This window comes from Vidua chalybeata, chromosome 3 (assembly GCF_026979565.1).
Source record: "Vidua chalybeata isolate OUT-0048 chromosome 3, bVidCha1 merged haplotype, whole genome shotgun sequence".
NCBI lineage: Eukaryota > Metazoa > Chordata > Aves > Passeriformes > Viduidae > Vidua > Vidua chalybeata.
Genome location: NC_071532.1, coordinates 97977864 through 97989952, shown reverse-complemented (window position 1 = coordinate 97989952; position 12089 = coordinate 97977864). Strand labels below are relative to the sequence as shown.

Sequence of the window (12089 nt, the reverse complement as noted above, 5' to 3'; positions counted from 1 at the left end):
TTAGCAACTAAATATCAAGGTTCTGTGGATTTATACAATGGGAATTTGAATGCCTAGAAAACAGCTCTATAAAGAGGAACACTGCATTTGTGGATCTTAGTTTAAGCCACCTGTTTGTAATCATATGATGAGTCTGTGATAGGTTTCCCAGGCTGCTGGAGACCACTTATCTTCCTTGATTCTGCCTGTGCTGGCTGTTCAGTGGTGTTATGGTGAATTGTCTAACATGCAGTGGGACCTTTGCCACTGTAATCATAGTAAACTTCTATATCTGTGTAATGTGTATTTCTTGCTATGAACAAAAATATGTAAGCTATTTCTTGTAAACTACTTTTTAAACTGTTGCTCTAACAAACTTTGAATTGATAGTATTTGGCTTCTAATAAATACTAAGTTTTTCACTGTATAATGGCTCCAATAATGATGAAAAAATTTGAGTATATTTCCTAATTCTGAATAGTACCAGTCATGAGAAGTGCAACTCAAGATGAACTCCCTTCTTAGTCTCTTTTTTGTAGTTCAGGATTAAAATTCATACATATCTCTTTAGAATTCTCTTGTGACTTTTGTGTTACCTGTAGATAAAAGAACTCAAGTAATAAAAATTTTCACAATGGAAGCTTTGAGCTGGCAAAACGATTGCAGGTGCTTTCTTTGTGTGTAACTTGCTGTCTCTAGACAGTTCTGCTGGCAGCAGATGATTTTGTTCATTGATAAATCAGTGTTGCAAAAGATTTGGGAGTGAGAGAATCATTTGTTAGGACACCCTGTTTGTGATGAGGAAAGAAAGGTCTGAACCTGCATAAAGAATGGCTCATTGTGTTTGGTCATATCCCTACTTGTACAAAACAGAAGAAACCAGTAGTATGAGAAATTTCTAGATAGTGAGTATAAAAAGTGTTTGAATGCTGGGAGAAAGAAATTGTTGAAGTAAGGTTGATTATTTATTTTCTTCAGAGACTTTAAATGGCTTTTCTCTATTATGTAAATTCAATGAATTGAAAGTTGAGATCTACAGTGAGTTCTTACATTAGGAAATATAAGAGAGAAAATAACTCAGGAAGGTAATGGAACACCTTGATGAAGAGTGATAGACAAATTGCAGTAATATGGGTATACATATACGTGAATAATTCATTGTTTTAATCTCATATCTCAAGGATAATTGATGAACAGCCTGAAGTTCCTAATCAGCATTGACATGAAGACTGCATTTTTACAGAAATGTAGCCTCTTCTGCTAGCATATATTGTGATTAAATCTACCCAAAAGTATCTATTAGTTGACTTCATACAATTTACTGTGAAGGACATGTGATATGATTCATTTGTCTGGAATAACCTGAGCCATTCAAATTTTAAAAATTTCTCTTATTTTTAATAAATCGTGAGATAATTTGATTCCACTGGGCATTTAAAGGGAATTTTTCAAGTGTATTAGAAAATGATGAACATGAGTGGTTTGTATGTCTCCACTGAACAGCAGGGAGGTGACAAACCAGAGTGCAAGCAGTTCAGTGGCTATGGTAGGCCAAAAGTGCTGCCAAGTTCAAATATGCATGAAATAGGATCAAGACAGTATTCCAATAAATCAAAAAATTTAAAAGGTATGGGTTATATAAATATGTGTAATATGTACATACATACTTGGGCAACATAGTTACTTTCTAATTTAAAGATCATAAATATATCTTTGTGTAATATTGTTTGTCTGTGGTTGAAATAGGTCATAAGTGATTGTGCCATGACTTGGACTGTCATTGAGTAGGTGTTTATTTTGCTGTGGGGTGTTTTGTGTGTGGTGTTTGTTTGTTTGTTGGGGTTTTTTGTTTGTTTTGGGTTTTCCATTACTAACTGGAAACATGAAAAATCTTCCAAAAATAATGCAAGGCTTTTCATAATGGGTTCCTTGTGTAGCATTGTTTTTTGTGGAGTATCTCAAATTCATCCCCAGAAATAGTCATTAGTGTTTCTCACATGCGGAAGAAAAATCTACATGAAAATAGAAGTTACCATCATCTATTCCTATGTCAGGCTTTATCATTGAGCAAAGAAAATGGAGCTACCCACAGATTTTCTCCTGACTGAGTGCAGGAAACAGCTGATTTAGGGCTCTGCGTGTGTTTCTGCAGGACCATATGACAAATACTGTGACAGTGGTGACGTTGATGCATCATGTGAATGTATATACATCGGCATGCATTGATTAAAGGATGCAGAAGATAGGACGTTGTAGCAGTGCTTTAACTTAGCTGGGGGATGGGGATTGGACAGAAACGAAACAAGTCATCTGAAGGGATAGGTCTTTCCAGGTTAGAGGAATGTTAAGCATTGGAGAAAAACAGGCATTTCATTTATGCTATGTTTTAAGCAAATTGTATTTTTCAGAAATGGTTTTATTTGTCTTAGAAGTGTTTTATTGCAGCCATTATGCTGTTTGAGACGTGTCTGATTGCAAGGTGGTGTAAATAGCTCAGCAAGGTATAGGGCTGCAGTGTTGGTGCAGGTCTGACCAGCCATGGGGCTTGCAGTTGATTCAATACCCTGCTGAAAACAAAGAATTGTTTGATTCCTTCCTAGAGGCAAAGCAAGAAATAGGGTGGGAAATAGAAATACCATCATGGCCTCTAATAAAATACCTCTATAGGGCATTTTGTTTTGAGAAATGGTTTAAAAGAAAATGCAGCTGTGTTAGGTTGTTAGCACAAGCTCCTGGCTTTCCTTTGGTCTTGGAATCATTAAAATACTTGGTTTTTGTAACTAAATCTGATTCCTGTGGCCTTTTGTTTTGCATGCTGCTTGCCGGGAGTTGGGTTGTTTATTAATCTGCTGGCTGCCCTGTGTACTGATTCTGGCTGCACAGCCACCTTCTCAGCAAATCATATCCCGTATGTTCCCCAGCTGCTGCCATCCTTAACACGTGCAGAAAATGTCTCCTGGCTGGCTGAACACAAATTCCAGCTGGCATCACCTCATGGCTGAGCAAACCTGGCCTCTCTCCTGGCAGTGTTGCAGCCACACTGGTTCTGTGCCTCAGTTGTTGTGTCTCAAGGCAGAGATGTGGGGATGCAGCAGAGATTGGAGGGCTGAGGCAGCTGGGAATCTGCTCCTTCCCCACAGAATGTGGGCATGTGCCTGGGGCACAAGGGGGTGTGTAGCTGGAGCAGGGTGATGAGTGGGTGAATGGAAACAACAGCTCCCTCTTATCTTCATCCAAGATGATACTGGCCAAGTGCCGAGTTAACAGCAGTGATGGGTTTAATGATTGACCTTGCTATTGTTTTGCCATCATAGAACTTGTTCTGTTAATCTACCTGTGAGTTCTTGTATGAAGCTTACTGGTCCAATGAAATAGAATTATTACAAAATATTTTGTACTTAGCAGTTCTAGTTTATCAATCCTAAACCGTTATGACTGTTAGGCCTATTCTTTAAAATAGCACTTGCTGTAGTCCCATTATTGTCAATGTTCTGTAATGACATTTTTATGTCCTTAAAAATACTCAGAAGTTCTGTTGCTACCACATTCCTAATAGGAGACTGTTTTCTTACTCTGCAGTCTATGAATTTCTGCTAGTTTGCAAAATTAACAATACTGGGTGCAGTTCTGATGTTTGCAGAAAAATTACTTATGTATCACATAGAAGAAAGAGGAAGCATAAAATTACTTCCACGCTGTGATGCTGAAACATTCTAAAGATAGGCAAATATTATGTAGAAAAATGAGTGAACAGATGAAAATTCACAGGACCAGCATGTCAGCTATTTGTTTTCTGAGTTATGAGTACTCATTTTTGTCAGAAGATCTCAAGATTCTACTTCCTTCATCAGGGTTTTGTGAGGCAGATTCCAGCATCGTGGAGTTCTGCCTGTTGTGAAGGTGTTAGGCTTTCTTCTTTGTGTTTTTGAGTGCTCTATGCTATTGTCAACTTTTTGAAATGTAAAGGTCAGACTTGGTGCTCTTATCTGCATTGGTTACTGTTATACTTTCAAGTGATTGCAGAAATCAGGGTTGATATGACACAATATGGTTTTTCAAGTGAGAGAGAACTTAGGTGACCCCTCATGTTTCCTCTCAGTTTAACATTAAATTGTTGACATAGTCAACTTCAGCTCTCAGCTTTGAGTTTTCTAGGGGATCAAATATCTTTTTTATTCCCACCTTTCCTAGTTCTGTGTTCCCTTTGGACTCTTACAGGAAGAATGAATCACACAATATGTTTCTTCCATTCCAGGGAAGTCATGAAAGCACCCTCCCTCCTGCCTGTCTTCTGTTTTAGATGATGTTTCTCTCATTTTTGAGAGTCTGAAGCTGGTCTCCTTGTCCTTGAGATGTTCCAGAATTGAAGGGAACAGAGGGAGAGGTTGGAAAGCAAGAGAATGTAACATGAGGAAGCTTGTGGAAGATCTGAAGTGTTTTTGCATGCATTTTTGACAAGAATATTTGTGTTGCATTTGTCATGTTGCATGTGGAATATGGCCTGTAGCTATAAGTGGAATGATCATTTAATTTAGCTTGGTAAAGATTTACTTTAGCAAACCATTATGTTGCCATTATGTAGCAAAACATCAAAATGCATTAGTCAAGTGATAATGTCAGCAGTGGATCTGTAGTAAATAATCAGTCAAGCCACCACAAATGGTTCTGGGACAATTGGGCTATTGAATCCTCATGTACCCAGCTTTGTGTGTCTGTTTGTTTGCAGGAGACCGAGGGGCCTGGGTGGTGTTTTCCCTATGGCTGAACCAGACCTGGGCCCTTGGGCTGCAGGCTGTGGGCACTGCCAGACAGGCAGGTCAGGCCAGGCTGCTGGAGGCTGGTGCAGCCCTCCTGCCCTGGGTTGTGTCAGACTGCTGGAGAACTCTGTCCACTTGTTAAATTTGCTTTAAAATGGCTGTCAGACCAAAAATCTTCATCTGAGGGTTGCTGATGGGTGTAACGTGATAGATTGCTTATTACCAAAGCATGATGGTATGAATGCTTCCTTCTCTGGAAGTGGGCTCATAGACAGCCTGGTTTTGTCATTTTGTTTGTTGCTTATTTCAATGTATCTTGGCTCTCCACTTGAAGTAATCAGAAGGGACAGATTAGTGTGTGAATCAGAAGCTTCTGAGTGGGCAGAAGGATTAATATTGCTTGTATTTTAGAGGCACACACATTCTGAGGCTGTTATTGTTTACATCATAAAATGGATCAATTTCCTAAGAAATACCAATTATGTATGTCAATAATGCATACATAAAAAAATTGTAAATAGGCAGCTCTTTTTGGTGTAAAAAAAGCAGATTGGGCAGAGTAGCTTACCTTGCAGCTCTCAGATAGTCAAAACTAAGCTAATTCTAATCAGTATTTCTGTTGGCTTGTGCTGGATGATTGCAGAATTAGATGTTTAGCTTTGACACTTTAGACTTTTTTTGATGTGCATTTTTCCCTTTGAAGTTTTATAATTGTATGTTCTAACTGCACAGAGTTGAATTTCTCTGTGTGAACAATGCAAACTGATTATCATCATTAGAATTAAAAAAATAATATAGCTGGATTTTAATAAGAATTCCTAGAGGCAAGAACTTAATTTTTTTTTTTTATTTGGCATAATCTGTAGGAAAACAAATAAGCAAACCCATGCTGCAGCTTTCAGCACAGCGCTTGGGAAAACTCAGAGGCTATTCTGTCACCTTTTCTAAAAATCAATGCAGTATAATTTTACATGGTGTCTAGGTATGCCTTTTGAAATTGAATAATTACACATTTAAAGAAAAAATACTTTTTCCTAACATAGTGGAAGAAGTAGATCTTGACTGGACATGAGGCCTTTATTTCAAGGCTAAATCTGTGGAATGTGCCAACTAACTGGTAAAAAAGCACCCTCTGTTGATTGGTTTATTTAACTTTCTTCCAGCAAAATAGCATATTGTGCTGTTGTCCTACTGCATGAGAAGAGCCTAAAATAACAGAAGCTGTTATGACATCTTTCAAAGCCTGCCTTTGTCAAGGTCACAGTTCTATTTTTGCTGCATTTTGTGCAAACAGAGATAGGTATGGTAGGAATGTACATTTTATAACTAAGATGCTGAATCTCCCAAAAGTGTAAAATGAAAATGCAACTCCCGTGCCTTGTTGTGCAAAAACACTGGCTGATTGTTAGCCTGGATCTGTGTGCTGCTCAGCTTGCTCTTCAGCAGATAGATACAAAGCTCTAGAATTAACTTGTGGATGTTCTTTCTTGACTAGCAACCCAAAATTTCTGAGGAACACAGGTAAAAGATGGGGTTTCTGCCTTTAAAGCACATATGTAATCTTTATATTCTTAAATATGTGAAAGCTTTATATAAGTGGGTTCTGCTGGGTCATTCAATTCTACCAAATTTATGTATGGTGATGCTGAAGATGTTGAGACTAACAGCTCTTTCTCTCTTTCTCAAGTGTATTTGGAACAACAGAGGGTGGTAAAGATGAGGATGTGCTTTGGAGCCAGAAGTTCATAGAGGTGTAGTATGCTGAGTGTTATTAAACATGTGGATAATGTGTTTGAAACTGGGTTTATGCTGATGGTTTGAGTGTGGGAGAGCACTGGGAAGCAGCTTCTGTGACTGTTCTTCTCATCTGCATTCCTGGGCATCTGTGAGCTCCTGCTGTGGAGAGGACACAGTTCTGGATCCTGGGCTAGATGGACACTTTCTTTGTCTGAGCCTTTATGTCCTCCTGTTACACAGGATGTGCTGGGCAGGGTGGCTGCTGTATGTCCCCCTTTTGACTGGACAAGGTTATTTTCTTCCTAGTAGCTGGTGCATTGCTGTGCTTGGGTTTTAGTATGAGAATAGTGTTGATAACACACTGACATTTTGGTTGTGGCTAGGTAATGCTTACTGTAAGTCAGATGCATGTCAGTTTGCCATGCTGTGCCAGTGAGGAGGTGCACAAGAAGCTGTGAGAAAGCGTGCCCAGGACAGCTGACCTGAGCTGGCCATACCATAGAGTGACATGGTCAGTGTATAAACTGGGGGGAGTTACCTGGAAGGGGTCTGATCTGCTCCTCAGTAAGCAAATGGTGAGCAATTGTACTGTGCATCACTTTTCTTTTGGGTTCTGTTACTTGTTCTTCCTCTCCTTGTAATTTCAATTATTATTATCAGTATTAGCATATTTATTACTATAATATCTAGTTGCACTTAATAAATTGTGCTTATCTGAACCCATGAGGTTCACCTTTTCTTTCTACTTCTTCCTTTCCCTGTGGGTGGTGGGTGTATGGTGGAAACAGTGAGGGAGTGGCTGCCAGCTGGAGTTAAACCACGATGCTGTGTCATGTGGAGTAAAATTGTAAGGTGACACTGGATAAAAATGCTTTGCCTGTAGGAAAAAAAAGGAATTGTTCAAACAAAATCCAACCACTTTGTACTGAAATGAGCAATGCTGGTGTGAATGTTGTGTTGGCTGTGCTAAACTTGTGAGGACAATAAAAAAGAGGGGTACAGGGATGAGATTGTAGTTTTCTGCCTTAGCAGAAATGGTGTTTCAGGAGTCATTCTGAAAGAATGCTAGCAGTGGAAAGTGTAATAGAAAGTGCATATCAAATTCCATCAAGATGTTTGGAGACTAGAGCAAAGTTCATGTAATGGGAAGGAACCAAACCCTGTATATCTCTGTGTGTGTGTGTGTATATATATATGCTCACATATAGATAGAATTATGCTGTTTGGTTTTATATGTATACATGCAGGTAGAAGTTCCTGATATGTATGTTGTTTAATGTTGGTTGCCAAAAAATGACTAGACAAAAATAGTGAATAGGACAATGTATTTTATTTGCCAATAAGAGATTAATTTGCCTCTTTTTAAAAAATAGAATTAAACAGATGTTCTCATGATGAACACATTCTGTAAAGAAGTAAAGAGGCTGCTTACTTAGTATTTTCTATATATTGTAATATTTATGTGTGTGTTTTAAGGTACTTCATTTATAATACATTAGAATATACTTTTAAAAAGCATTGAGTAGTTTACTTGATATATTTCTTTTTAAAGGAAAGATAAAATTTTATGGGTAGAACATATTGCATACTGTTTCTAGTGTTCTGAGATGTTCAAAATGGTAAGGAATTGAAATATTATATTAAATACTTATACAAGAAAAGCTCTTCTATGTAATAGGTTATCCAATATTGTTTGCTTAATTTCTTTCTTTTTTTAAAACTTCTAATCAGGAACATATCACTGTGTTCTGCTTTCTGGTACATGCTACGGTGTTTCCCAGATGTGTCTGAATTTGGTGTATCTGTTGATAGATAAAGTAAGATAAAGATCCTGGGAATTAGTCTCAGATGTATTTTAAATGAATGTTTTTCTGTCTTTCTGTTACATAATACAGTGTTCATTGCAGGTCAGTTTGTATAAAAGTTGCTTGTAATAATAACCATGTTGTGACTTGCTTGTAGCTGTTTATGTTCAGTGTGACATACTTTAATCTTTCTGCTCCCAAGAACTTTTTATATGGTGAGAAGCAAGTATAGAGTAATATTGACTTTTAAGACCAACTGCTTTTCTACTGGTGGAGAAACTTGGGTAGAACTGTTGCATTTGTGAAGCTTGTCATTAGTTGTCTAGATGGGTAAAACTTGATGTGGTTGAGCTTTGGAAAACTTCACTCAATTTTCTTATCTAAAGGTTGATGAATGAATCATTGAAGAGAGCAAGAAACATGTAGTAAGGGTACTCTAGAAAGTTCTCAAAACATTTTCAGATCTTATCTGATTTTTAACTAAAGATGGATTTACATGAGAGCTAGGATGATCAGCAAGTTTCACTACAAACTTGCAGAAGAAACAACAGGAATGATGCAAGCTGTCATAAACATTTTAAGTTTCTTTAGGGGAGAACATATTGCTGCACTTTGCCTGGTGAAATGACATTTCTCATGAACAAGGGATGTGATGTGCCATGACTAATGTGCAGAGATGCAGTTGGAAGTTGAAAAGCATTGTATGGGTTGCAAGTTCCTGTGTTTTACTCATCAATTAAAAAATTGCAGTCTTCCAATCTGTGTGTAACTTGCAACTGTGACTGACATAGCTGGAAGATAGTTAAGATTTATTGTGTTTGGTGAGTGCAACAGCAGCAAATTTCACTGCTCTGTCAGAAGACAGCTTTTGTTTTAGACTGAAATTTCAAATCAAATTAAGAAGTTTAAGGTGTTTTGTTTTTCCTTCTTCCATTTCTGTACTTTAACTTCAGTGTGGGTATTAACTGAATGTTGTGAGAGACCCCTATCATGTTGGTCATGATGACTATTATTTATTTCGTAGAATTGTGGATTAGTTTGAATTGAATTTTAAAGGACATCTAGTCCACCCTGCAAGGAACATCTTCAATTAGATCAGGTTGTTCAGAGCCCTGTTCAACCTGACCTTGAATGTTTCCAGGGATGGGGCATTCACCACCTCTCTGGGCAACCTGTGCCAGCGTATTCTTAGTATAAGCACTTTTGTACCAGTTAGTCACCCAGTATAATACTGTTTCTGAATTATGAATGTTAATGAAAACAGAAAATAAACTGTGGCTAAAACAGACCCTCTACAATTTTTTTTTCACCAAAACGTATGTAATTTAATGGTTATAAGGTAATCTGTAGTTTCAAAGTTGGATGCTTTAAAATATTAAATTGTTTGTATATAGCACATTTTTCAGTTAAAGGTTAAACTGCAAGTGTCAGATTGAAGAATAATTTCTAAGACCTTTGATTTTCTTAACATTTTTTTTGCAAAATATTTATCTGCAAAAGAAAGTCATGTTCCAAAGTAGTCTTGCAGTGTCCCTCACTAGTTCACCTAAATCCAATCTTGGCTGTGATTTTCAGTTTGTTGAATGAATATTTTCATTCTAACTGGATTTTGGATGCATTATACAGTGTGCTGCAGGGATTGCACATCAGTCTTGTGAACATGAAATAAAAACTGTACAGTTCATACATTAAACTCATAAAAGATTAGTTAAGATCCTGCTGACATTCACTGTCCTTTTGGACTTCAAAGAATATCTGTCAGGTTTTGTGAAGTGTGTTGGCAAATCAGTTCTCACTAGTGCGTTGTAGAGAAAATGGTATGTAAAACTAATTTTATCATGCATGTAACACTTTCATAAGGTAGTTTGTATATGTGTTTTTTCTTACCTTTGCTCAGGATCAGCTTAATAGAAGACAAAAGGCGTCCTGTTCATTTTTCACTCAGCTATGTTTTAATATGTGCATTTGAAAATTACTTGCCTTTTCCAGTTCCTTTGAAAACAGCAGCAATACGATTTGTGGTACTGAATTTTGAATGCATAGCAGTATATACAATGGAAATTATTTGATGTATCATTTTCCAAACTTCTGTGCTCATACAGACAAAAATTAACTCTGAACTACAAAACAAAACCAACAACCTTAACAGATTAATGTTTTCTTTATAGGACTTCCAGTTTTTACAGTGGCGCTTACAGTTATAGATTCTAGGCTTTATTTATGTGAATAAATATTTTGGCTACTGACAATAGAATTTATATGGTCATACTGCACACTTTCAAATAAAAAGTATGTGCTTGCATAGAATAAGCATTACCAAAAAAACCTCAGGCAGAATAAAAGTGTAATTACAGATTCCTATTATGTAATATTTTGTAGAAATAATTGGAGACCAAACTCTATTGAAAAGGTACTTTATTCAGTGGAGAAATGTTTGATTTTTAATTGAAATTTTTTCCCCCCATTGTCTTTCCAGGTATTGCTTTGTTTTCGCTTTAGGATACCTCACTGTGTGCCAAATTACTAGGGTCTATATCTTTGATTATGGACAGTATTCTGCTGATTTTTCTGGGTAAGGAGAAAAATAATCTTCCTGTCTTTTCCTCCTAAGTGATACTGTGTCTGTTGTTGTGGGAGATTTTTTTATTGGTTGCTTCCCCCCCTCACCCCCCCCCCACCCCACCCCCAAATTAATTGTGTCAACCTTTAAAACTGGGAGAAATCTGAGCATGTATGTGTATATTGGCATACATGCGAATATATAAGTAACTATGCTTTAATCATACAAACTGATAATTTTTGTGAACAATTGTTCTTGTTAGAACCACCAACGTGTTATCTATTGCCTCTTGTCCCTGACTGAATGGCACAAAGGATTTGGTAGCTATGGGATTTTTTTCCTCTTTGATTTTTCCATTAAAGTGTCTGCTACCATCCTTGACAGCATGATGAACCTTGAATTGTGTTTGGTGTACTTACTTGCCTGGCACAGTCTGATAGCACTTTTTGAGGAAAATCTGAACATTTTATGGAATTTAGCTTTTAGCTTCTTTCTTTTTTCATTTTATGTTGGATGTTCCAGAAGGAGAAAGCTAAGGAGACAGGCACCTGGATGTTGAGGTAGTCACAGAGACCTTGGAAACAGAAAGTTTTGTCTCTGTGTGCCCTCATATTTTATCTTGAACTTCTACGTATATTTGACTTGAACTGTATAGGAGCAAAATAGAATTAAATGGGCAAAATAAAAATAAACCGTATCGGCAATTCTTCTTTCTGCTGCAGACACAGAGGAGTGAAGTACAAACAAGTTTGCTACTGTGATCGTGTTTTTGTTGATTTAAAGGAGAGTGTATATTCTGGGGGCAAGGGGGAAAAGAGATGAGGAGTATTTGGTATTCTGCTTAAAATAATGCATTAGGTACTTTCCAGGGATACTGTGAATGGCAGTGGTCTTTGTAGTTTAGCATAGCCTGTGATAGAATTGTACTTGATAGCCTTGTTACTTTTCAGTCTTTATTGGTAACAGGCACGTAGTCCAGAAAATTAACTTGTAGGCTGAAGCCAAAAGCTCTTATGGTTGAGTTCATATTTTCTGTCATCTTTATCTTCTTACCTTCTGAAACGTCTTTCTACATTTGTCTTGCATCCAAGTGTCTGCCTTCAAGCCAGATATCCAAGTTCCAGTTGTAGTCAGCAGAGATGTGATCGATGTGGACAGTAGAGGCTGGAGGGCATTTCAGCTGACCCACCATTGTCTACCTGAGCGTGAACTGGGTCACTTGTCAGATGCCCCTGACTCTGGACTACATCT

At 37.4% G+C, this 12089-nt stretch overlaps 1 protein-coding gene across 5 annotated transcripts in view; it reads left to right on the top strand.

Annotated features, from left to right (window-relative positions):
• The window catches only part of MBOAT2 (membrane bound O-acyltransferase domain containing 2), an 83864-nt gene that overhangs the window by 42552 nt on the left and 29223 nt on the right, over nucleotides 1-12089 (top strand). For 4 of the 5 annotated variants that reach the window (XM_053937870.1, XM_053937866.1, XM_053937868.1 and 1 more), the window contains one exon: nucleotides 10755-10850. The exons of the other annotated variant lie outside the window; for it this stretch is intronic. Coding sequence is in view for 3 of the 4 variants with exons in the window: in XM_053937866.1 (XP_053793841.1) it covers nucleotides 10755-10850 (96 nt within the window). In the remaining variant the exon portion in view is untranslated. The remainder of the gene's footprint in view (nucleotides 1-10754; nucleotides 10851-12089) is intronic. 5 annotated transcript variants of the gene reach the window in all.